Here is a 23,089-nt window from a genome sequence, read left to right as displayed (position 1 = left end):
AAATTTGTAAATAAAAACATTCCTCCTAGGGTTTTCACTGTCTGTAATTTTATTCGGGGTTGCCATATCGGTTGAATTCCACACTTTGGTTTGAGCGCGGAATTCAAAAACTAATGTCTAATTGAAGATTATTTTAAATTCAGTTCTTTGTACAAAGCGGATCCTTCTCGCGCCAATTTATCAGCCATTTCGTTGCCTTTAATGCCCTTGTGGGCCTCCACATAGTTCTAACGGAAACAATCAATAGTAAACAATAAAGATAAGTTGAAACGAAATACAAACCCATTTTACTTTGATGTCCCCTTTTTGGAGTAGTTCATCCAGCTCCTTGAAATCGACTACATTCTTCACCGGCTGATTGTTTGCCAACATCCAGCCCTTTCTCTTCCAGCCTTGCACCCACAAGGTTATGGAGTTGATCAGGAACTGAGAGTCTGTGTAAATGCAAAGCTTTCCAATGCCCAAATCCAGCGCTGTCTTGATAGCATGAATCGCTGCCTGTATCTCACCCACATTATTTGTGACGCGTCCGCTCACTGGCTTGGCTGCATTTCTACATGTGCATTTAACAAACAATTAAATAGCTTTCCGACAGTGGTTTGCACGCACTTCCTTACAGCAAGTGATTGTCGCCAAAATAGACTCCATAGCCGGCACATGCTCCTTTGCGACCATTTCCTATGCAAGAGCCATCTGTGTACACAATGACATAGCCGTCGGTGTCGATTTCAAACTCTAATTCGCCGATGTGCTTGATACCAGCTGCTTCCGCAACTCGGGACACATGCCGAGGTACTTTCTTTTGCCGATCGTCGCTAGCGTCCACTTTGCGTTTTTTTGTCGCCCCATACATCTAAAAAGAGAGTCCTGTACATTATGGACATCATTACAAACTAGTTTTCGTGGTTACCAGACTACTACTGCTGGTTGGTTTGGGATCTCCCTCCACTTCATTCATGGCTGCATTCTGGAAGGTAAACAGAGAACATGAAGCCTCAATCGCAGCCGAATAATTATTTTTGCCTACCAGCTCGTCCTCCACCAGGTCGTGATCTTCGTCTGGCCATGCTTCTGTATATTGAGGCTCCTGTTGCTTGACAGTGCCCCAGTTTGCTGGCGGAGGCTGCCTTTGTCCCAGCGGCACTGCTACTTCATGGGGTGCATAGGAACTTTTAATGTTGATAAATTGCTCCGCCTCCTGGCGTGTGTTGAACTTCTTGTAGACTGCATTCTTGAAGCCCTTCACTTGCTGCTCACATTGGGCCCAAGTGTCGTAGATTCCCGCCTTTCGCCCACTCGCAACAGCATAATACGCCATTGTCCGCTGGATACGCAAAGAACGGAGTAAAAACATGTTAATTAGGGAGGAGAAAGTATCGATAGTTTTGTCAAGGCCTTGCCAGATCTGCCAGCACAACATAAACAAACAGCGAGAGTGCCCAGGTGCCCTCAAGCATTGTGCAGACAGTGGATTGGATTGAAAAAAAATATTTCTTGATTGGAAATGTATCAGCCTCCGCCTGCAGCACTGCAGCAAGTGCCACTTCTACCGCCGCCCGCTGATGACCCACCGCCACCTGGGGTGAAGGATCTCAGCACATCTTCCTACAACTACAGCCAGAATGCTACGCCCCCGGTGAACGAGTATACTCAGGGGGGCTCCACACCTTATTATAGGTATCCGGACGCCTCTTTCAACGCTTCTGCAGCGCCAACTTATGATGCCTACCATCAAGGAGCGTACGGGTATGAGGGTTATCAGTACCAAGGGCCACCATACGCCCAATACGACCAAGGCGCGTATTCATATGAAGGCTACAAATATCAGGATCGGTACTCGTACACGCCAAACTTTCGCCCGGCTAACCCAAGACCCCATTCGTATAATGTGAATCCAGCCTACAGCAACCACTCGGGATACAACTACTCCAAGCGATATGATCCACGACATGCGTACTACCCGCAGAGGGAACCGCGCCCATCGCAGCATACCTATTACACTCCAAGAGGTGCCCCTGGCGAGGAGTACGCCCCGCGAAGCTATCGAGAAAGATGTGAGCCAGCTGATGGGAAAGCGACGCAATCCAAGGCCAAGCCCAAAGTGGAAACGGAGCGAGATCGTTTGCTCCGCCAATGGTGCTCCAACTATTGCGAGAAGCCAGAGGATTACATTGAGAAAATGAATGCCCTCAACGAGACGGCAGCGACAGTCGAGTCTTGGGTACGATCCTCGCCAGCGGAGCCATATTACGAACGCACCAATAACGAGAACGAAGTTAGGAGCAAAAAGCGTTTGCAGAAGCTGTGCGATCTCTTTGAGGACGAGCTACTTAAGCGAGCAGATCGAGTGCGTAAGACATTGCCTGCCTATGCGCCGCCACCGAGGAAGGCGCGACGTCGCATCTGCAAGCACAAACACAAGTCCGAGGCCTGCTCCTCGTCGTCCGATGACGACTCGGACGAAGACGGCTTCAAGGTCGAGCAGGACTGCTGCATGGAGGAATTGTCGCGCAAGGTGCAGCATCCGCAGCGTGTACATGCCGATCTCTGGCACAACGATGCGGGCGAGATGAACGACGGTCCCCTATGTCGCTGCTCTGCAAAGTCGCGCCGCAGTGGCATCCGGCATGGCATCTATCCCGGAGAGACCGGCTACAAGTTGTGCGACAAGGCCACAAACAATGCCAGCCGTCTATTCCATTATCGCATTACTATTTCGCCGCCCACAAACTTTCTGACCAAGACGCCAACTATTATCAAGCACGATGAGCACGAGTTTCTCTTCGAGGGATTCTCGCTGCTGTCCCATGTGCGCCTCACCGATCTGCCGGTCTGCAAAGTGATTCGCTTCAACATTGAGTACACCATTGAGTACGACGAGGAGAAGATGCCCGACAACTTCACCATTCACGAGTTGGACCTTTTCTGTAAGAATGCATGAGCCATATTTTTAGAATCTTTATTGACTATTCTCTCCACCTTGCATCTCAGTCAAATACCTGTTCCACGAGCTGCTGGAGCTGGTTGACTTTAACCTGGAGCCCAATGCTGGATCTGATGGTGTTAAGTCCTGCCCAGCGTTTCATTTCCTGCCCCGGTTCGTGCGTGACCTGCCCGACAATGGCAAAGAGGTGCTGGCGATGTGTGAGGTACTGAAGTATCTGCTGGACAACTCGGCCGAACTGGTGGAGCGGCAGCAGTTGCTGCACTTGAACCAGATCAGTCAGAACGAATGGCAGAACTATGTAGACTTTATAAAGGGCATGCTGGTGACCAAGCCGGGCCATAAGCCGTGCTCGTTGCGTGTGGACCAGTTGGACAGGAACAACTCGGACTTGCCCGAGTGCGTGCACCAGGAATCGGGTATCTCGCATCCGGCCATTGTCCACTTTGGCATACGTCCACCCCAGTTGAGCTATGCGGGCAATCCGGAGTACCAGAAGGCCTGGCGGGATTACGTCAAGTTCCGGCATTTAATGGCGAACATGTCAAAGCCCTCGTTCAAGGACAAACGCAAGCTGGAGGACAAGGAGCAGCGGCTGCAGGAGATGCGCACCCAGGGACGGATGAAGCGCAACATCACGGTGGCCATCAGCTCGGAGGGTTTCTATCGTACTGGCATCATGTGCGACATTGTGCAGCATGCCATGTTGATACCCGTGCTGACGTGTCATTTGCGCTTCCACAAGTCGCTGGATCTGCTCGAGGAGAGCATTGGCTACCAGTTCAAGAATCGCTATCTTCTGCAGCTGGCGCTGACGCATCCCTCGTACAAGGAGAACTATGGCACCAATCCGGACCATGCTCGCAACTCGCTCACCAACTGTGGCATCCGGCAGCCGGAGTACGGGGACCGCAAGATCCACTACATGAACACACGGAAGCGGGGCATCAACACCCTGGTCAGCATTATGTCGCGCTTTGGCAAGGATCAGGAGACCGTTTCAAATATCACCCACAACGAACGCCTGGAGTTCCTGGGCGATGCTGTCGTCGAATTCCTCAGTTCGATTCATTTGTTCTTCATGTTCCCAGAGCTGGAGGAGGGCGGCCTGGCCACCTACCGGGCTGCCATTGTGCAGAATCAACATTTGGCTCTGCTGGCGAAGAAGCTGCAGCTCGAGGAGTTTATGCTGTATGCCCATGGTTCCGATTTGTGCCACGAACTAGAGCTGCGTCATGCCATGGCCAATTGCTTTGAGGCTCTGATGGGTGCCCTCTTGCTGGACGGCGGCATCAAGGTGGCTGACGAAGTCTTCACGGAGGCATTGTTCAGGAAGGAGGGAAAACTTTTGAACATTTGGAAGAACCTGCCGGAGCATCCGCTGCAGGAACAGGAACCGTTGGGCGATCGACGTTGCATTGACTCCTATCGCGTGCTAAAGGACCTCACTAGGTTCGAGGACTCGATTGGGCTGAAGTTCAAGCACATCCGCCTTTTGGCCCGCGCCTTCACCGACCGCTCTATCGGCTTCACCCATCTCACGCTCGGCTCCAATCAGCGCTTAGAGTTCTTGGGCGACACTGTCCTGCAGTTGATCAGCTCGGAATACCTGTACCGTCACTTCCCCGAGCATCACGAGGGTCATTTGTCGCTTCTACGCTCTTCCCTGGTGAATAATCGCACTCAGGCCGTGGTGTGCGATGACCTGGGCATGACCAAGTTTGCCGTCTACGCTAATCCCAAAGCGGACCTGAAGACCAAAGACCGCGCTGATCTGCTGGAGGCATTTCTGGGTTCGCTTTATGTCGACAAGGGTCTCCTGTTCTGCGAGCAGTTTTGCCATGTATGCCTGTTTCCGCGCCTCCAGTTGTTTATCATGAATCAGGACTGGAACGATCCAAAGTCCAAGCTGCAGCAATGTTGCCTCACACTCCGCACCATGGATGGCGGGGAGCCGGACATACCCTACTACAAGGTGGTCGAGGCCAGCGGTCCGACCAACACGCGTGTCTACAAGGTGGCCGTCTACTTCCGATCAAAGCGTTTGGCCACCTCCAGTGGCGCCTCCATTCAGCAGGCCGAGATGAACGCAGCAAAGCAGGCCTTGGAGAACTCGCGGGACCTCTTTCCGCAGTTGGATCACCAGAAGCGGGTGATTGCCAAAAGCATTAAGAAGCAGACGGGCAGCGAGGTGGACAACGATGCCGACAAGCAGCAGGACGAGGACAGGGCCAAGAAGCCCAAATACACGGCGCTCCTGCAGGACGAATCTCACTTGCCCAAGCAGTATCGCATGCACGAAAACATCTCCAGCGACGAGTTACCGGAGGATGATGAACTTGACAATGGCACTGCCAGGAGTCCGACTGGTGAGTACTCACAATCATTTTCGGTTGCTGCAACAGTTGGTAATCGCCTATTTACAGCAGCCCATCGCTTGCCACGGAGTGGTGTCGACAGCGACAGCAGCAGTGCCAGCGACAGCGACGACTCCAAAATAACTCCCAAGCGGCGGCGTCGCATGCGAAAGAGCTTGTCAGCGTCATCATCCCTGTCCTCGCCATCGTCCTCTTCGCCATTATCTTAGAAGGGAAGTCGACTGAATGTGTACTTAACTTCTTACAAAGTCGCTTGCATTTCCAAAAAGTACTTTAACTAAAATGTAGCTCTGCCAAAATAAAATAAATTGAAACGAAGTCAAATTGAATTTTGGTAAATATTATAGCCAATTCAAACAAAACATGAATGCTCTTCGAATTACGAGCCCAACAATGTGAAATGATTTCTCATTTCATGGAAGTCTCAGGTCCAGTGCTATTTGAAGAGGGACAATCGTCGCCCCAGACCGGAGCGTCCAGCACCGCCAAGGGCGTTGGTTACATGGCTCATTTCGGGCAGGCCGGTGATGTCCCCGCGCGCGGCCAATGATGGTGGGGAGCTGAGCAGTCGTGTGGCCACGCGTTGAATATCAGCGGCGGACACTTTCTCTGTAAAAGATAGCATTTACGAAGACAGTTTAACTTTCTCAGGGTACCGATATTCTTACCGATCTCCTTAATGAAATGCTCTGGCCGCTTACGATGTCCCGTCACGAGCACCTGACGCCCAACGTCTTCGAACACAACAGGTCGTGATTCCAGGTTCATCAGTAGCATCGATTGCAACTGTATTTTTGAGCGCATCAACTCCTCGCGGCCCGGTTCGGCTGCCATGCTCAACATTTCACGGATAATCACCTCGACCATGTCGTTCAAGTGCTGCGGCGGCGCACTGCCGTGTATGCAGAACAAGCCGGTGTCGGTATAGGCATGATTGTATGCTGTGGCACTGTACATCCAATGGTAGCGATTTAGGACTTTTGTGTAGAGCCGCGAGTACATGCCCTTGCCAGGACCGCCGGCAGAGAAGGAGCCCCCGCCGCCCATCATGATGTTGAGTACGCATAAAGCCACAAAGTCCGGATCCTGGTGGGAGCATCCCTCAAAGCCAAGAACGACATGAGCCAGCTCTGGCAGACCAGCCGCCGCATAAATGGGAATTTCGCAATGCTCCTAGAAATCATTTAAATAGTTTTTTCTTGGGTAATTATTTTATTGCAACTCTTACCTTCACAATTCCGCCAGTGTACTGGGCGATAGATGTGTCTACTTGCTTAGGTCCTACTTTGCTCTCTGGCTCGTTCTCCCAGATGGCCTCCTCTTCTACAAAATACTTCCTAACGTGTTCCACCAATTCATCGTGATCCACCTGCAACGATCCACGATCGTTATGTAACGAGAAAAACTAATGAGAAAATCAACTTACACCAACGCCCGCAATAACCATGCGGCTGGGAGAGTGATGATGCTTCAGGTAGTTCATTAGAACAGACCGATCTATGCTTTCCAGAGTCTCTGGCGGGCAGAGCTTTGGCAGGCCCAGAGTATTGTCCCTGTAGGCAGCCGCGTGTATCATGTCCATAAGTATCGGTTCCTGCTCGGGGCGCATGCCCAGCGTCTCTAGCTCAAAGTTTACGGCACGCGCTGCTTGATTCACCTCCTGCTCGCTTATCGTGGGCCGCAGAGTGACATCCGCCAAGAGACGCGTAACAGAGTCAATGGCCCTGCTGTCAATGCTGGCAGCATAGATGAGGGTATCGCGCGAGCTCTGACAGTCGCAGATGCCACCGTTCTTCTCCAGCTCTTTCAGTATGGCATCTCTGTTGGGAAAATTAACTGTGGACTTTGGAATATAACGAAAATTAGGGATTATCCGACATATGTACATATTTCAAACCAGACTTACATTGAAGGCTAGCTTTTCGAGAAAGTGCGACACACCGCCGGGGTAGGCCACCTCATAACGTGGGCCCGAATCTATAACCAGGCCGACAGTACAGAATTGTCCGTAGCGCGGCTCCGAGGCAATGCGCAGTCCATTAACAAGGGTCGTCACCTTTGTGATGGCACTCTCCGCCAATGGCGCCGCGTATACAGCCTCCGGCATGTTGGGCAGTGGTTCTGTTAGTGGCGGAAGATGCGTAACGATTTCCCTCGACGGCGTATTAACCTTGTTGTGGCCATCGTTGTCTCGCACTCCGCCGGTGATTTTCCCTATGCCTGTACCACTGCCTATTTCATCGCTCCCGATTTGCGTTACCTTCGTGGCGAAACGACGTGGAAATCTGCGAAATAATCGTGAAATGATCATGATTACATTAGCCGGGTTTGACATGCACCCACACACCCACACCCCCCCCCAAACCACAACCAAAAACCATCCCACACGGTTCTTACGTGCGCCAGGAGTGCTTGAGCGTTTTCATCATGCCGATGCCACGCGCGTTCATGTTGCTGCAGGTTTGGTGTTGTAGCCGATATTTACAAATTTGTTTTATTTATAGTTGAATTTGATTCAGAAACATATTCTATTTTTTCGGAACCGAAACAAAAAAACTTCGATGGAAAAAGAAATGTAGTCAGTGTGACCATAAAAAAACCAGGGAAATCCGTCGATCAAACGAGACTTAACCCACTTAACACCCATCTATTTAAAAAGTTTAGCACCCTTTGTTAAACCGCGGAAAATAATACTATTTGTAAAGGCTCTTTGTAGCTCCATCCTCCTCTTTACTTACAAAACAAAAATGACCACCGACATCTTTCACCTGTAATTCGTGAAATATGTTAAAGTCACATAAATTTCGTGGAAATATTAAATACCCCCCTGGTCGACAATGGGATAACGTTCTATTTTATTTTAAACGGGCTAGAGTTGCACAAACGACCAGCGCTGCCAACCCCCTACGAAGTTCCGAGCGTTTTTCCGTTAAAATGTAAACATTTATTTTTCAAATCCATTTTTCATTTATTCTCTTAATAATCTAATCGAAATTGAATCGGCGCTTTCCATCGAAACGATACCCATAGGCTGCTGCATTTTTCGTGTCCACCAGCGCAGGATTGCGATGTTTAAAGAAACTGCCATGACCATGAGCGGGGCGAGAGGCGCTATTCGGGACTCCTTCAACTTCACGCGGATAGAAAGCCTCGAACATGCCCTCAGGTGGCAGGCAGCACTCTGCTATCTTAGGATCATTGGGATCATAAGCTTTGGCATTCATCAGAGGCGTTCGTGCCAACAAGAAAACGGCCAATATTTTGAATAGTTTCATAATAACACTCATTATTATTTATCAATTACACACGCACGCGAGCTGTTTGTTGACTTTTACTTTTCGGCTACAAGACAAGACAGAACCACCGAACCCGTTTAAGCCTGACCGCTGCAAGCTGTGGACCAAGTAAAAATGTTAGCAAACTCGAATTATTGCGTTGCGTTGCTTGTACATATATGTATTTTGTTATTGTTGGTACAGACAGCTGTTGAATGCTGTTTGATTAAACCGGGTTGGCAGGGCTGCCCAAATAAGCTTTTTTCCCCCGTCTGACAAACTTTGAATCCGGCTAATCCATCCATCCTCCGCCCATAATATTGCTTTGTACCATAAAGGCCGGGCACAGACAGGACACAAAGTTCCTAAATAATATTGATAAAGAGAATTCCTTTTAATAAAAATAATAATTAGTAACCAACAATGAACGGTAAGTTTTCTGTTTCGTCCGGAGTCAGAAATATTCAAATGTGTGGAAGAATTTTGCCGACGTAGCAAACGAATATACATTTCCAAGAAACGAGTATAAATATATGTACATGTATGTATGGATCTGTGTATATGTAAGCAAAATAAGGATTGGCAACAAGCGCTTTCAAATAGAGATAAACCATTGATGGCAATTCCCAGAATTTTGTATGCATACACACATATGTACATACTAGCTTGTACATTTGCATAGGAATATCTAATTTTTTGCTGATAATCGCTAATTCCAGTGCCCCTTAATAATCATGAACGCTACCCACCTATTCCCCTGCCGCCGCCTGAAAATCCGTCAACATCTCGGGCGTTTGAGGCTGCGGATACCTTGGAGTCTGGACTAATCATAATACGAGCACCTACCCATGGTTATGAGGAAGTCTATGGTGAGGTGAAGAACGTCCTCTTCAATGACCAGACCATACGCAAAGGCTTCATTCGTAAGGTTTATTCCATTCTGCTGGTAAGTATTATCCAATGCCAAAAGATATCCATAATGGGACTAACGTTAGTTTACAAATTTACAGGTACAATTGCTTTTCACCTGTGCTATTATCGCCCTTTTTTTGTACCACGAGCCCACAAAATTCTTTGTGCAAGTGAATCCCGTTGTGATCGTTGTGGCCGCAGTCGTTAATATCATAGTTCTGATCATGATATCCTGTATAGAAAGCGTCCGACGCACTCATCCCACTAACCTTGTTTGTCTTGGCATCTTCACCGTCACCATGTCTCTGATGCTGGGTTGTGTTTCCAGCGTGATGGATGAAAACTTGGTGCTTATCGCTATTGGAGTAACAGCGCTGCTGGTCACAGCCCTCTCCGTGTACGCCATTCAAACTAAAGTTGATTACACTGCCATGGGCGGGGCCCTGGTCACATTTGTGATGTTTTCTATCGTCGTTGGCGTGAGCGTTATGGTCGTGCCGAGCCTCAGCGGAAACATAGTCGTGTCCTCTTTAATGGCCATAATTTCCTGCTTTTTCCTCATCTACGATACACAACAGATCATCGGCGGCCATCACGAATACCAGTTCAATCCGGAAGAATACGTATTTGCGGCTCTCACACTGTACGTCGATGTGGTTCGCATTTTCGTTTATATCCTACGGATTCTTCAGAGGATCAACTAGGGGACAGAGTACTTACAGGGAGAAAACTTTGAAAGCAGCCGCGGATCTTTTCCCAATTTAGCTCTCAATTCAAGGAACTTACTTATGCATGTATGTTTGTTGTTAAGATGATTAACATAACCATTTGATGGTTAGCCAAAGCGAAAAGCAGTGCCATATACCGGAATTAACTCTGGAGAGCTACCAACTAATGTGCTTCTGTGCCAAGTACCACCTACGAGTGGCACACTACATGCCAAAATGTTGTATCCAAAAATGAAATAATATTCTTGCATTATTGGTAATTCAATATTTTATAAACTTAATTGTTTTTGGCTCATCCTGTCCTACGATAGTTACAATAAGTTTTTATTATATTTATATATATATATGGATATCTGAGTGTACGTGTACGAGTACGTGTATAGTTATGGTTATTGGTATGGATGTAACTATAAAATACAATCACAAAATGTATGCCATTTGATATACTTATGTATTTACAGGGTATTTACGCGGTAGAAAATAACTAAACAGGGTAGTTCAACGATCCGCGAAGCGAAAAACGAGTAAGTTAAACAAGTATAGTAAGTAACTAGGGCTTGACTAAGGGGTTGGTTGTATCGATAAGCTACACGTATTAGTCTGCTGCTTTGATCTGGTCCTGATCTTGGTCTCCGTCATCTCATCATCTCAAGCGTAGAAGCTGCCATGTAAACGCCACTCCAGATCACGATGACCCCATCATCGACAAGCTAAGAATAGCATGCGTGCTAGCTAAACTAGATTAAAGACTTTTATTCGGTTTCAAGTTTTTGCAAATTGGCATCAAGCTTGCTTTGATCTACCGGCTCCTGAGTGTGTCGTGTGTGTCTGTGTGCGGATGCTCGTATAAAATGTTATATCAAATGCTGATCCCACTGATCCTGCCTGCGCTCAGTCCTCCGTGAACGGATGATCGGATGTCTCGCTGCTGTTGCGTCGTCGACTCTCCAGTATTCGGGTTGCCTGCTCCAGTGTCTCCTTGTAGAACATGTTCTTGGCATCGTCGCTGGGCAGCGAGTACTTTGAGTTGTCCCAGCGCCAAGTCAGACCCAGGACAATATTGAAAGCGGATGCATCGTAGCCATGGCAGCCAGAGTACCGATACAGCGGCTTCTTGTTGAATTTGCAGCCGTTCGATTGGGCACCTGGGGACACATACCGGGATACATACAAATTAGATAAACGATTAACTGGAAAAAGCTGTGCTTATCAACTATCAACGAATTATCATCTACCACAGTGCCAATTAGCCAAATATCAGATATCAAATATTATTCGTTGGTCGAATGGTAAAATGGACACGGCAATAATAGCGGATAAATCAGCCATCCAGGACACGGCTATCCAATGCGAGCTGCTTCTCCCACAAGGACACCGCCGGAGGACCTACGTATTCGACATAGCAGACATTTGCCTCAGACGCCGTCTAGTGCGCCGCTTCTATGGATTGCTAGTCGTAGGCCACGCCGAATCCGAACAACTGCAACATTACAACATTCCCATAACCATTACAGCTTCAGGTGGCCTGCACCCTGCCCTGTCTGAGGGTGATGTTGGACTACCCACCGCCCTATCCCGGAGCGATGGTTTCGTTTTTCTATCTGATGACCCTGTTCCTGTACACGTGCCTCTACGTGTGGCGCGATTGGCGCCGACCGGCACCCTACAACTACCTCGTCCTGCTCCTCAGCACGGCGATTAGCTCGCTGAACCGCAGCTTCTATCTGATATACATGGCCAAGTCGCATTGGGTGAGTGGCTACCACTGTGGCAAGGCAGCGATTAAATGGTTTACTTTCAGATCTACGCCTACCCCATCATTCTAATGGCGGAGCTTTTGGCGCTGATGCTGTACTCGGCACAGGAGCGCTTCAGATTCACCCAGGCTCGGGGCATTCTCATCATATTTCTTGTCTTTGGCATGTTTTCCCTGATGGCCTACAGGCTGAACCTGCTGTTTCAGATAGTCTACAGCATGGCCTGCACATTCGAGGCCTGGTATGTGGTCTACGACACCCACTGCATGCTCTGCGGACGCCATGGCTACCAGATTGGCGCTGGGGAATATGTCTATGCCGCCGGTAGCATTCACTTCGATCTCCCCAGGTGCATATGGAGGTTGCTGAAGATATTGATCCTAAGCAAGTTCGTTGAGGCTTTCCGCTGGATACAGGAATGCTTCAGAACGGAGGTCTGCTAGTCTGGCAGCTCCCAGCTGTCCCCAAAATAAATGTTATTTTTAAATTAATTTCGTCATTCAAAATTTCGTAATAAAGCAGTGCCACCGTGTTGCTGTGACATTTTTCAACTCCTGGGAAACGCCCCCACTGATTAAAGAAACGCTGGACCAACAAATAATCAGCAGCAAAAACAATACCATAGAAATAATCTGCAAAATAAGAGATTCAGGGTCAAACGGGATGATAAACCCGACCTGTGCTGCCACTGCCATGCGACTTCATTCGAAATCGATACAAACACCAAGAAATGGGAATTTCTGACTCGTACGCGAGTCATCAATGTGGGGGGAAATGTGCACATGATGGATCCCAAAACTGTTTCCAATTCGAAGTGTACGAAGCTCCCGATGTATCGTACATGCTCTCGCAGAAGTGCTTTTGCTTGGCTTCCGATCGGATTGATTTACAACGCGTCAAACTGAATCGGAAACAAACAATCCAGTGCTCTGAACTGCTCTTCTTCGGGTGAATGCATATGCATTCACTTTGTGGGCTCCCTTAGTGAATATCTTTACTCGGTTATGGCATTATGTTTGTACATAATATCGTTAAAGGCATGGCCGGACGGCTGGCAATATGTTTGAATTGCCTGAATTACACAGCGGAATTTTTCTAAGAAATGACATACATGTCATCATTTGGCCATAAATCCCAAATCAGGTGGAAGTAATCACACAAATTTACCCCGATATGAGGGCCATCACACAAATGTCGTGCAAATGGCGGTCATTAGTCCTCCAGGGGGCTGGTGGATGGATGGATGGTATTGTAGTTTGGAGCGGGGTATGTGATATGAAGGTAATTTTGATTGATTCCCCCAATCGGTTGGGGGCAAAGGAAAGGGCAGTGAAGGCGGCAGTCCCTAATGACAGTTTTCCATATCGCTTCGCTGTCTATTCCACTCACCAATTGGATCGATGCACTCCTGGGTGAGGCAGCACTTGAGCCACGGCAGCAGGATCTTCTCGGTGACAAACAGATTGTCCACGAAGAAGACCACATCGAGATCGACCATCCGGAGGAATATAAAGTCCTCGGCATTCGACTCGAAGAAGTCGAACATCTTGGGATGGGTGAGCGAGGAGACCGCCGTGGGCGTACTCCAGCCGAGGACACCGGCCACCATGCCGCGACTCTGCAGCTCCTGCAGCTCGTGGTAGCCGCCACGCATCCGCATGTAGTTCTCCACGAACAGCACTGACCGGGCACGCAGCAGGGCGTCCTTTATCACAATGGGCCGATAGGCGTGCGTCCGCTGGTCGCCGACGAACGAGGGGAACTCGGACAGGTCGTAGGTGATGACGGCGCAACGACTAATGTTGCAGTAGGCGTTGAGGGCCTTCAGTTGCTCCTCCGACACGCCCAGGTCGTAGATGAGCAGGTGCTCGCCGGGCAGTTTGACGGCGATGTTCTGGGCCAGCAGAATGGCCGATGGTGCCTGACCCTCCTGCACGTACGTGACAATGGTGAAGTTGCTCTTGGTGCCATTGTACGGCGTGGTGATCCGCTTGCGCTGCCCCACCTCCTTCTCCGGCTTCCCAGCGTTGGCGCCCGCTTCCTGTGCCTGCTGGCGACGCAGATCGCCAAGCTCCAGCTCCGCCTTGGTAGCAGGTCCTGGGTCTGTCTGTGGCAGCTGCTGATGGTCCTGCTGCAGCTCCTTTTGCTGCTGCTGCTGCATCTGCTGTTGCGAGCCATCCTTGGCGGTGGTGAAACCGAGCAGCACCAGATACTTGGCATCTATTTCGAGCTTCTTCCGCTCCAGCCCCACGCGCAGATTCTCCTGCAAGAAGCGCAAAGCAAATGAGATTATGTAAATGGGATTGCTTCTCGCAAATTAAGTTTCAATCAAGGACAGAGTGCTGACCCAGATAGCGTTCGTATAGGACTCCTTTCAGGCTGCTACCCCACGGTGCAAGCCCCAGTGCAGTGCAATCAATGCCACAAACAGAAACAGAGGCAGGAAGAGACACAGAGACAGAGGCAGTAGTGCCAGTAGCAACGGAATCCGCCTCGTCATGGGAGCAATATAAAAGGGACACATTCGCCACTGCCGGTAACTAGTGTGGGAAATCTTTTTATTGGGCCTCTCAGAGCGGCCAGCCCACAAACTCCCCAAAAAACAAATAACTCAAACTCGGCCGCGTGTGCCGCACAATGGAAAATTTTTGTGTTGATGTCAAATTCTTGTCTATTATGGCCACGGGTGAGCGTGCCACAATGCCCTTAAAAGCGATTCCCGTCGTCGCTGCTTTGCTGGTGTCAGGTGTTCGGTTTGTGGCATAATAAAACCCAGAAGGAATTCCACAGTCGATAGTCGTACAGAAAGATACCCCAGAAGACACGGAAATAAACTGCACACAAGGATATGCTGATTATCTGGTATCTGGTATAGTAATTCTAATTGGATTTTTGTGTAATTTTAATGGGTGCAAATGTTTCACTGGAGAACGGCTTTTTCGCGTTTCCGAATGTGACATATATATATATATATATATGCTGTATATACCCTTTTCCACCAGCAGTTCGACTTTATGTACATAGGCAGAGCAGGGTATTTAATTAACCCGCGCCAATAGCCAACTGACAAAGGGCCAGGCCGGGCCGGGCCAGGCTTGTCGTCGCCAAGCACAAATCGCATGACAACCTGTCGCCTGTCGCCTATGTCGCCAATGGCGGCCCGCGTGTCAAGGACCTTGATTGAACAGAGCGAAAGCCTACGCCTTTATTCAAAGCACACCTGCCCTGCCCAAAATGATGGAAATAAAAGCAGGATAGAAAATGATCGTAAGCCTCCTCCCCTTGGCTATTCCTTGGGGTTATTCGCCACATGTCCGCCCAAAACCCCTTGCATAACTAGTTTATTGATTTTATAGGAACTGGCTAGAAACGGTCGCCCTGGCCGTTGTTATGGGATGTTCCCTGGCGAAATCGAATTTTATTTTTCATTTCATTTGCCGCTGTTTGTGTCCATTTGCTGTGTGGCGCCGCAAGAAGGAGGCAATCGTGGGGAATCGATTTCAACAACATGGCAAAATTGTTTGGGGCAACAACCAAGTGAGCATTGGGTAAACGTTCCACTCACTCAATCGAGAATATTGTTAGTCCGCACGGGAGAGTAATTTGTCGAACTACAGCGGCAGCAGCTGAAGCCACAATGGAGGATCTACCGGATGACGAACGAAAATGCATCGAGGATGCTTTCGCTATAATGGACAGAGAGCAAGATGGTTCCGTCACCGCCAAAGAATTGGCAATCGTAATGCGTGCCCTGGGCCGCGCACCCACCGACAACGAGCTGCAGTCTATGATCAATGAGGTGGATGCGGATGGCAACGGCTCCATCGAGCTGGAGGAGTTCTGCAGCATGATTCTACGCAAGATGCACGACACCAACCACGAGGACGAGCTGCGCGACGCCTTTCGCGTCTTCGACAAGGAGAACAATGGCTACATCACCTCTGCGGAACTAAAGGTGGTCCTAACAGCCCTGGGCGAGAAGTTGCCCGACGACGAGATAGAGGAGATGATACGGGAGTATGACATTGACCAGGATGGCCATCTCGACTTTGAGGAGTTCGTCAACATGATGACGTCCCGCTAGCGTCGTCTTTATGTGAGTGCTGGGTTGGGTGTACTTTCTCTATCTTTCTCTCATCACCATCCTGTTCATATTCCCGCTTTTTGTTGTGCTTTGCAGGACGAGGCTCTATCGTTGACATATCTGTCACAAAGTTTAGTTTAAGATTAATTCAGACTTATTTACACTTCGACAAACAAAAACGAAACATAGTAAAAGACAAAAAAAACACACACACAAAGAATAAACCACACATTTTGGCAAGCCAGTAAACACAACAACCAACCAATCTTCAAATGTCTTCAAACTTAACACCAGATCAGATCGAAGAGATTCGCGAGGCCTTCCAGGTGTTTGATCGCGAGAACAAAGGATGCATCACCTGCAAGGAGCTGGGCACTGTGATGCGTTCGCTGGGCCAGAATCCCACCGAAGCGGAGCTCTACGACTTGATTGACGAGATTGATCTGGATGGGGATGGCACGATTGACTTCTCCGAGTTTTTGCATATGATGTCGCATCGAATGCAGGATATCGGCAGTGAGGAGTCCCTGCTGCAGGGCTTCAAAATCTTCGATCGTGACGGCAATGGCTATATATCCACACTCGAACTGAAGACCACAATGATGATGCTGGGCGAGAAGGTGACGGACGAGGAGGTGCGCGAAATTATGGCCGAAATCGATCAGGATCGCGATGGCAGGATCAGCTACGCTGAGTATCTCAGTGCCATGCGGAGCTAAGCAGGAAAATAACCCAGAACATAACCCCAAATACTCTACAAAATTCAAAGCAACAAATACAATCACATGAAGGGAAGTATCAACCCCATTCCGAGGAAATCTTTTTTTTTGTTTTTTGTAGTTTTTCTGGGGTCCACTTAAAGTTTCTAAGGCATTCTTGCTGGTCAGCGCCTGAGAGTCGGCCACACGCGGCACGTGAAGAAGGCTGGAGCACCCTTCCTTTGGGGCTTGGGGGCGCGTGACTCCGAAATGGTTGCATGTGCCTAATGGCCCTTTTTGGGGGAGTGCCCCTTTGGACTAGGACTGGGCCTAGCAGCAGCGTAAACAACCAGAGCCAAGAACGAGCCACATTCTGATTACGAGGCAATTTAAATATTTGACCAAGCACCAAGCATTGGCTGGCTGGCTGGCTGGCTGTTTACCCCTTTGTCTGGCCCCAGTTAGGGGCATTAATGGGAGAGCATAGTTCAATACTCGAAGGTGATGTGTCACCATCATACTACATATTTGTACATAAGCATTCTCACATATGCCACAAGGTCCAGTGGTCAGTGGTCAGGCCATTTCATATGTGAAGTGGGGTTCCGAGCACTAAGAAGTCTTGTTGGACTCCCCTTAGCTCTGGTTTTTTTTGGTAAACAGCATTCCTTGGATCGATGTGTAAGATGTCTAGAAACCAATTGTAGTAAACTATTCATTCATTCATTCAGTAACACACAAAAGGTGAATCCGAGTAAACAAAAATAAATAATTTTCTTTTTTGGGAAATTCCCAGCAGCAAAAAAAAGAATTATACATTTGCTAGATCTAAAATACATGAAGATACAATAAGAATGGATGGCAATCTGACTCCCGAACAAATCAAGGAGATACGGGACGCTTTTTCCGTTTACGACAGAGACAACACTGGCTCGATCACCTGCCAGGAACTGGGCGTCGTGCTGCGCTCCCTGGGACAGACGCCCACTGAGGCCGAGCTGTACGACATGATCGAGGAGATCGATGCGGATAACAGCGGTACAATTGAGTTTGTCGAGTTCCTTCAGATGATGGCCAAGAACTATCAGGTGCTCAACAAGGACGAGTCTGTGAAGGCCGCGTTCGAGGTGTTCGATCGCGATACCGATGGGTTTATATCAGCGCAGGAGATGCGCTACGTTATTGCCAGTCTGGGGGAGAAGCTCACCGATCAGGAGTTCGATGAGATGTTCCGCGAGGCCGATTTGGATAATGATGGGCAACTGAGCTACGATGAGTTCCTTCATGCCTATCGATCCTAGTCCCTGATCGAATTACATATTTTGTTTCACTTTATATTTGACTTTTGCTTCTGCCGCAGTGGGACAGGGACCCAACCTTGAAAATGGAGACTTGCCGGCTTTAGCAGAGCCCAAGGATTGCTGGGACATGGCTCATTTGTTTCCCATTCAATTATTAAAGACTATCGAGTGAATTCGCGACGCAACTGTCAACTGTCGACTGACTCTGCCGCCTCTGCCTTTCCCCCTCTCTGGGAGAACTATTTCATTCTGCCACTAGAAGTGCAAGTAAATTAGTCGAATTACAGCAACAACTCTGCAATTTATTCATGTTAATCAAATGTCACGGGGTCAGCCGGTCTCCATCATTGGTCAGGCCATGAGACCTACGCCCCACCCCACCCCACCCCTTTCCAAGTGCAATTTAAATAGATTATCTACCAGCCAGCCCCCCAGCCGTCTAATTGTGCTTCAGTGGGTGGACAACACAGCAGAGGACTGACATTGATCTGATGATGATGATGGCTGTCAGAATTCTCGATAATTCATCCAGCGGTCGGTTCTATCCATGGATAGGGCCATAGGACAGGCGCCATACAGGTTCATTGTTAAGTTACATTTTTGATTACCTCAATAGCCTTATAAATAGCTGGGGATATCAATATTTCATGCTGACTGAAAATAAAATTCTCAGAGCCGTCATGTCGGGCTCTACAGTTATTAAAAACTATTCTCTCACCTGCTTCGGGCGGTATTACGCGTACAATATCTCCATTCCGAGTGGTAGCAACTGTTCCAGTACTTTGGAGAGTCTTTTGGTAGCTTTTGCATTGAGTGCACGGTCTTTAAATGCGGTCAGCTCTTGGCGAAAGGCTTAAGGCCCCCCCGCCTTATCAGCTGCAAAGCACTCAGTCAGCACTCGAATGAGGGATATCCATACATACATACATACATATATGTATGTGCATATAATCGAATTGGGGAAACTCTTGTTATGATACTAGTTATCATATGTAGTGTGTAGTGTATCTATCCGATGGTCGTAAACTTAAATAAACCTTATATGCACATATATACGGGCGGCAGAACAGCTGGGCGTATTCCCACTCAACGAGCACTTAACCGTATGAAAATTGTAGAATTAATTCTAAGGTACAATTTATCACATTCATCGCTGTAGAGCGCTCAGCAATAAAAACATGGCAAGCCATGGCAGCTTGGCAGCCGAAGCTTTGAATACCCTGGCAAGCACCAAGAACTCTTACACGCTGCAGCAACTTCTGTAACTCTTTAGCAATCGATCTGATCGCAATACCCTATTCTAGCTTTTCAATTCGTTTGCTGTGCATATCCGAGAGGATGTGGCAAAGCACTCAAATCGAGGGAAGGCATCAAGCTGATGCATTAGAGACACTGGTCACTGGTCACTGACACCACCTGCCCTGTTCTTCCCTTGTGAAATTGATGGAAGCCGTCGTTATGCGTCACATGTGTCATGTATGGTAGCTTACATCGCATTATAATGAAAATTGAATTGAACGCATAGCTGTAAGTAAGCTGTAGCGTTATAAACTGTCTGTACTTGTGGCAAACCAGTTTAGTGCATTGCTACTGGTGGAATACAATCAGCTTGTTGCTACGAGTCGCTTTTATTGTTTCTGTTGATTGCGGCTGCGAGAACGGGTTTAAGAAGCGGCTGCAAAAACCAATCCAAATTACAAAATCAGTCGGCTATAATTTGTTCAGACTGCACTGCAGTTGTAGGGAATTCGCGTACATTTTTTATAACAGCGGGGAACTGCGCCATGCCATAGATAGTTGGATGATCCATGCCATGTCAGTGCGCCACAGAAAATCCATTTATGCTTTCGCTATCTTTGTTTGCACTGATACCGGAATGCCCAAATCGTACAGAAACGTTCTTATTTTCCGGGCAAGGCCGGGCCGGGCCGGCCGGGGCAGGGCGGGGCGGGTCCAGAGATAACAGAAAATGTTGTAAACTTTGTGCCAAAGACTCTTCTTTTTTATGACCCAATTATATTTTATTTTTTATGCGCGAACGTGTCGAGCAAAGAACCGAAATACAGCCGCACAAATCGGTGCTTTGAAACACCATAATTCAGTCGTGCAATCTGCTGTGTAATGATGTGGAGACCTGCCTGATATCGGATCACAGGATGACTTACTCGCCTCTTAAATTCGCTGCCATTGGTAGCCTCCAGAGGGTCTAGCCTGGTTGTGGCAGCCGTGGCCGCAATTTAATTAATGTAAACACAAAAATTGGGTAAACAACGAACCGTCAGGTTGCCTGAATTTGTGCCCCAAAATGAGTTCCATATGTGGGTCTGTAGGCAAACAAAAAAGGGCTGGGCAGAGCCCACACTGGAGATAACTTCCAGCGGTAGCTGACCTCACACAATGACCAACGGTCCACTCTGTGGGATGTACTACGCGTACTACCACATACATCATGCTGATGACTTTTGGGTTGTTTGCTCACTTGGCAGACAGCCTGGCAGACTGGCCGCGTGGCGTGTCTTGGAGTGACTCTGTGAGTGCCGCCCACCCAATAGGACGTGCTTCAATTTGGCTAAAAGCATAAACTGAGCGGAAAATAAGCTTAGTGTAGGCATCGTGGCATGTGTGAGCACAGTTCAAGGGCATGTCTGTTGCCAAAAAGTTGGCAAACATCTAACGTGTTCCTGCCAAAAGTGATGATTGCCAGCCAATCTCAGCCAAGTATCCCTACCAGAACTATCTTTAATATTTCTCTATCAACATTAAAGTATCTGCACTTTATATAAAGTTGGAGTACGTTCCATGTTCCATCTGATATGATGCGTGGCAGGTGTGAATCCTCAAAAGGTCGCGGGGGTAAAATATCAATTTCATTTCTCATGTGACACGTTCAGAACTTCAGACATGCCAAATCAGAGAAAAATATTTGTTCCTTGAGTCACATTTTGCGGAAAAAAAAAATCTCATTTGTGGGAAAACCTAAACCGTCATTTATTAAGACAAATTATGGACGAAAATTTCAGTGGGATCCCCTTGGGGGCGGGGACTTGCTCGTTTGCTTATCGACGAAAGCTTCAACAACAAAGCCGTCAGATATAGATATATAATTGTTATTTAATACCCTTATCTGGGCCATTGGTGCGAGTTTTGGGACTAGTGTGGTGCCGTGCTTCAATTGCTATCTGTTCACCAGACTTAGAGCCCCATTGCCGCCATGGTTGTTCCCTGACTCACCTGAAACTCTTTCAACTGCTGGTGCGTCTGGACGACGATGTTCTTGAATGAATCGTTCGGCTCGCCGGCTGGCCCAACGGCGATGAACACAATCGTTGCGAATATCACCCCGATTAGTATCAGGATCAAGTGTTTTGTGCGCATGGCCGCTAAAATTGACTTTGATTTCGTGTTGTAGCCAATTTTGCGGGCAAAAATGCGCTTCAAAGTAAGTGAGGCCTCCAGTATGATATTTTTTCCTATGGCCGGTGTAGTATTTGAGTATTGTCACGGCAATCCTGTTCAATTTCTCCCTCTAGGTGTCTTTTTGCATGGCGAATTATCCAATTATTTGAGCATATATTTGCCTAATTGGTTTCCTTCATTATACATAATCGTCGCTGAAGCAGCTTATTCTCTTGTAGTGGGTGTTGTCTGTATTGTCTGTAGTTTATTTGCGGGCCTGTTAATAAAAAACGAAAGCAAAGAACAAATATTATACTCATTGCCAAGCAGATTTGTTTCCGCGAATAGCTTTAGCCCAGACTTTTGGATTGCAGATTGTACCATAAATTGTACACAGAATGCGAATAAATTTAACATTTTCTTCATCTGTTTTTCTGAAAAAATCAATTTTTATTTCAGCGGCTTTTTTTTTGGGTAAATATTTGCGCTACTATAGTCGACCATAGAATGCCCACTACTTGGAATCATTTATGTACACTAATTAGAAACACGAAACAGAATTACTAGTACATCACTTTGTAGATTGCAATATGAATATTTACGGATATCTGTACCAGACACTTATCTATCAGATGAGATGCCTCGATCGATTCGGATGTTGATGTTGGTCAGGAATATCTGTAGCGTAATGATTCTGTTTGTGGCTAACAATAAAATGTCACACTGATCTAATCTATTGCACTGCATCTGTTAACGCCCTCAATCGCATTCGTAGATATGTACATATGATGCGTGACGGCCGCCCCTGGTGGGCGTTTATGGCGTCGAGCCAAAGACAAAGCAAAATGTGCACAAGGTGAGGGCAATGGCTCAATGAGCAGAAGATGATTGGGGCGATGACAATGATGGGCATTGACTGGCGCTCAACTTACGATTCGAGTGGCGCTCAACAAGGGGCTCCGGCTATTTTAAGTTTCTGCTTGATGTGCCGCTGTCGTTGTCTGTCGCGTTTCTGCTGCTGCTGATGCTGTTGTGTGTGAAGGAGGTTTAGCACTGATTGCGGCAGGTAGCACATTTTGCCGGCGCAGCTTCCATTAAATGGGCAGACACTCTGATAAGCGAATGCCACACTTACGCACACAAAAAGGCAGAGAGTTGTTGTTGCTATTGTCTTTACATAATTTTATTGTGTGTTCACCGACATTCACTTTCGTTCCGCGTTTGAAATTGTGAAGTATGAATTATTCGAAGCACGTTGAAAGACTAAATAACAAAACACTTGAATGCGGTTCAATACGACGCGACGCGATGGGACGCGATGCGATTGGCCTGCGGCTCTGTTGCTGTAGTTGTCGTTATCAACTGTTATACATATATGAATGCATCAAAATGCACAGGGCGTGTGTGTGCGCATCTGTGGCAGTAGTGCAGCCATTGAAGGGGAATCAATCAACACGCTGAAGCTAAAACTACACAGCCCGTCGTATCGTTGGACATTCTATTTTCCGGCTCGGCTCGGTCGTTTGTGCAATTACTTTTTTTCCGCGAAAGCACTCAGCGGACGCGGTGAACAGCTGGAGTAGGGATGTGAGTCTATTGATACATCAGCATATCGA

The 23,089-nt window shown here is 47.8% G+C and overlaps 10 protein-coding genes across 11 annotated transcripts; 6 read left to right on the top strand and 4 right to left on the bottom strand.

Annotated features, from left to right (window-relative positions):
• Positions 1 to 26: 26 nt before the first annotated feature.
• LOC111078835 (ribonuclease H1) lies at positions 27 to 1,396 on the bottom strand. Its single transcript, XM_022373721.2, has 5 exons — positions 1,028 to 1,396; positions 911 to 967; positions 618 to 853; positions 283 to 553; positions 27 to 227 (listed from the first exon to the last, which is right to left on the bottom strand). The coding sequence occupies exons 1-5, from the start codon at positions 1,352 to 1,354 to the stop codon at positions 129 to 131; spliced, it is 990 nt and encodes a 329-aa protein (XP_022229413.2). The 5' UTR covers positions 1,355 to 1,396; the 3' UTR covers positions 27 to 128.
• A 20-nt stretch (positions 1,397 to 1,416) lies between these two features.
• LOC111078832 (ribonuclease 3) lies at positions 1,417 to 5,661 on the top strand. 2 transcript variants are annotated; one of them, XM_041593274.1, is made up of 3 exons: positions 1,417 to 2,927; positions 2,992 to 5,313; positions 5,374 to 5,661. In XM_041593274.1, the coding sequence occupies exons 1-3, from the start codon at positions 1,505 to 1,507 to the stop codon at positions 5,529 to 5,531; spliced, it is 3,903 nt and encodes a 1,300-aa protein (XP_041449208.1). In that variant the 5' UTR covers positions 1,417 to 1,504; the 3' UTR covers positions 5,532 to 5,661. The 2 variants fall into 2 exon arrangements, with proteins under 2 accessions (XP_041449208.1, XP_041449207.1); XM_041593273.1 differs by having other exon boundaries at positions 5,371 to 5,661.
• Positions 5,647 to 7,901, bottom strand: LOC111078833 (mitochondrial-processing peptidase subunit alpha). Its single transcript, XM_022373718.2, has 6 exons — positions 7,720 to 7,901; positions 7,229 to 7,607; positions 6,749 to 7,165; positions 6,551 to 6,691; positions 5,991 to 6,495; positions 5,647 to 5,931 (listed from the first exon to the last, which is right to left on the bottom strand). Exons 1-6 carry the CDS (start codon positions 7,770 to 7,772, stop codon positions 5,759 to 5,761), a joined length of 1,668 nt encoding a protein of 555 aa, XP_022229410.1. The 5' UTR covers positions 7,773 to 7,901; the 3' UTR covers positions 5,647 to 5,758.
• Positions 7,902 to 8,269: 368 nt separating this feature from the next.
• LOC111078825 lies at positions 8,270 to 8,759 on the bottom strand. The gene has a single exon (XM_022373697.2). It carries the CDS (start codon positions 8,607 to 8,609, stop codon positions 8,307 to 8,309), a length of 303 nt encoding a protein of 100 aa, XP_022229389.2. The 5' UTR covers positions 8,610 to 8,759; the 3' UTR covers positions 8,270 to 8,306.
• Positions 8,760 to 8,862: 103 nt separating this feature from the next.
• Positions 8,863 to 10,590, top strand: LOC111078838 (protein lifeguard 4). The gene is made up of 3 exons (XM_022373725.2): positions 8,863 to 9,027; positions 9,317 to 9,543; positions 9,608 to 10,590. Exons 1-3 carry the CDS (start codon positions 9,021 to 9,023, stop codon positions 10,211 to 10,213), a joined length of 840 nt encoding a protein of 279 aa, XP_022229417.2. The 5' UTR covers positions 8,863 to 9,020; the 3' UTR covers positions 10,214 to 10,590.
• LOC111078837 lies at positions 10,507 to 23,051 on the bottom strand. Its single transcript, XM_022373723.2, has 4 exons — positions 22,406 to 23,051; positions 21,309 to 21,750; positions 13,384 to 14,257; positions 10,507 to 11,382 (listed from the first exon to the last, which is right to left on the bottom strand). The coding sequence occupies exons 2-4, from the start codon at positions 21,450 to 21,452 to the stop codon at positions 11,129 to 11,131; spliced, it is 1,272 nt and encodes a 423-aa protein (XP_022229415.1). The 5' UTR covers positions 21,453 to 21,750; positions 22,406 to 23,051; the 3' UTR covers positions 10,507 to 11,128.
• LOC111078839 lies at positions 10,768 to 12,528 on the top strand. Its single transcript, XM_022373726.2, has 3 exons — positions 10,768 to 11,693; positions 11,752 to 11,988; positions 12,039 to 12,528. The coding sequence occupies exons 1-3, from the start codon at positions 11,532 to 11,534 to the stop codon at positions 12,435 to 12,437; spliced, it is 798 nt and encodes a 265-aa protein (XP_022229418.1). The 5' UTR covers positions 10,768 to 11,531; the 3' UTR covers positions 12,438 to 12,528.
• LOC111078840 (neo-calmodulin) lies at positions 15,527 to 16,343 on the top strand. Its single transcript, XM_022373727.2, has 2 exons — positions 15,527 to 16,090; positions 16,175 to 16,343. Exon 1 carries the CDS (start codon positions 15,632 to 15,634, stop codon positions 16,076 to 16,078), a length of 447 nt encoding a protein of 148 aa, XP_022229419.1. The 5' UTR covers positions 15,527 to 15,631; the 3' UTR covers positions 16,079 to 16,090; positions 16,175 to 16,343.
• Positions 16,219 to 16,896, top strand: LOC111078841 (calmodulin-A-like). Its single transcript, XM_041593099.1, has one exon. It carries the CDS (start codon positions 16,351 to 16,353, stop codon positions 16,795 to 16,797), a length of 447 nt encoding a protein of 148 aa, XP_041449033.1. The 5' UTR covers positions 16,219 to 16,350; the 3' UTR covers positions 16,798 to 16,896.
• On the top strand, positions 17,493 to 18,111 carry LOC111078842 (neo-calmodulin-like). The gene has a single exon (XM_041593100.1). It carries the CDS (start codon positions 17,631 to 17,633, stop codon positions 18,075 to 18,077), a length of 447 nt encoding a protein of 148 aa, XP_041449034.1. The 5' UTR covers positions 17,493 to 17,630; the 3' UTR covers positions 18,078 to 18,111.
• Positions 23,052 to 23,089: the final 38 nt, after the last annotated feature.

Source organism: Drosophila obscura, unplaced genomic scaffold (genome assembly GCF_018151105.1).
Source record: "Drosophila obscura isolate BZ-5 IFL unplaced genomic scaffold, ASM1815110v1 contig_186, whole genome shotgun sequence".
In the NCBI taxonomy this organism is placed as follows: Eukaryota; Metazoa; Arthropoda; class Insecta; order Diptera; family Drosophilidae; genus Drosophila; species Drosophila obscura.
This window is presented reverse-complemented; position numbering and strand designations above follow the sequence as displayed.

What these genes read in the sequence shown, in the direction of transcription:
- LOC111078832 (XM_041593273.1), top strand. Translation starts at nt 1,505, where the DNA reads ATGTATCAGCCTCCGCCTGCAGCACTGCAGCAAGTGCCACTTCTACCG. An exon ending in TCACGAGTTGGACCTTTTCT is followed by an intron (nt 2,928 to 2,991) that starts GTAAGAATGCAT and finishes CTTGCATCTCAG; the next exon opens with TCAAATACCTGTTCCACGAG. An exon ending in CACTGCCAGGAGTCCGACTG is followed by an intron (nt 5,314 to 5,370) that starts GTGAGTACTCAC and finishes GCCTATTTACAG; the next exon opens with CAGCCCATCGCTTGCCACGG.
- LOC111078840 (XM_022373727.2), top strand. Translation starts at nt 15,632, where the DNA reads ATGGAGGATCTACCGGATGACGAACGAAAATGCATCGAGGATGCTTTC.
- LOC111078841 (XM_041593099.1), top strand. Translation starts at nt 16,351, where the DNA reads ATGTCTTCAAACTTAACACCAGATCAGATCGAAGAGATTCGCGAGGCC.
- LOC111078838 (XM_022373725.2), top strand. An exon ending in AGGTTTATTCCATTCTGCTG is followed by an intron (nt 9,544 to 9,607) that starts GTAAGTATTATC and finishes ACAAATTTACAG; the next exon opens with GTACAATTGCTTTTCACCTG.
- LOC111078825 (XM_022373697.2), bottom strand. Translation starts at nt 8,609, where the DNA reads ATGAGTGTTATTATGAAACTATTCAAAATATTGGCCGTTTTCTTGTTG.
- LOC111078833 (XM_022373718.2), bottom strand. Translation starts at nt 7,772, where the DNA reads ATGAACGCGCGTGGCATCGGCATGATGAAAACGCTCAAGCACTCCTGG. An exon ending in CTCAAGCACTCCTGGCGCAC is followed by an intron (nt 7,608 to 7,719) that starts GTAAGAACCGTG and finishes ATTATTTCGCAG; the next exon opens with ATTTCCACGTCGTTTCGCCA. An exon ending in TGGTTATTGCGGGCGTTGGT is followed by an intron (nt 6,692 to 6,748) that starts GTAAGTTGATTT and finishes GGATCGTTGCAG; the next exon opens with GTGGATCACGATGAATTGGT.
- LOC111078835 (XM_022373721.2), bottom strand. Translation starts at nt 1,354, where the DNA reads ATGTTTTTACTCCGTTCTTTGCGTATCCAGCGGACAATGGCGTATTAT. An exon ending in CAACCAGCAGTAGTAGTCTG is followed by an intron (nt 854 to 910) that starts GTAACCACGAAA and finishes CTCTCTTTTTAG; the next exon opens with ATGTATGGGGCGACAAAAAA. An exon ending in TTTGGCGACAATCACTTGCT is followed by an intron (nt 554 to 617) that starts GTAAGGAAGTGC and finishes ATGCACATGTAG; the next exon opens with AAATGCAGCCAAGCCAGTGA.
- LOC111078842 (XM_041593100.1), top strand. Translation starts at nt 17,631, where the DNA reads ATGGATGGCAATCTGACTCCCGAACAAATCAAGGAGATACGGGACGCT.
- LOC111078837 (XM_022373723.2), bottom strand. Translation starts at nt 21,452, where the DNA reads ATGCGCACAAAACACTTGATCCTGATACTAATCGGGGTGATATTCGCA. An exon ending in AGCAGTTGAAAGAGTTTCAG is followed by an intron (nt 14,258 to 21,308) that starts GTGAGTCAGGGA and finishes CGCTTCTTGCAG; the next exon opens with GAGAATCTGCGCGTGGGGCT. An exon ending in GGAGTGCATCGATCCAATTG is followed by an intron (nt 11,383 to 13,383) that starts GTGAGTGGAATA and finishes ATGTGTCCCCAG; the next exon opens with GTGCCCAATCGAACGGCTGC.
- LOC111078839 (XM_022373726.2), top strand. Translation starts at nt 11,532, where the DNA reads ATGGACACGGCAATAATAGCGGATAAATCAGCCATCCAGGACACGGCT. An exon ending in GCTTCTATGGATTGCTAGTC is followed by an intron (nt 11,694 to 11,751) that starts GTAGGCCACGCC and finishes TAACCATTACAG; the next exon opens with CTTCAGGTGGCCTGCACCCT. An exon ending in ACATGGCCAAGTCGCATTGG is followed by an intron (nt 11,989 to 12,038) that starts GTGAGTGGCTAC and finishes GTTTACTTTCAG; the next exon opens with ATCTACGCCTACCCCATCAT.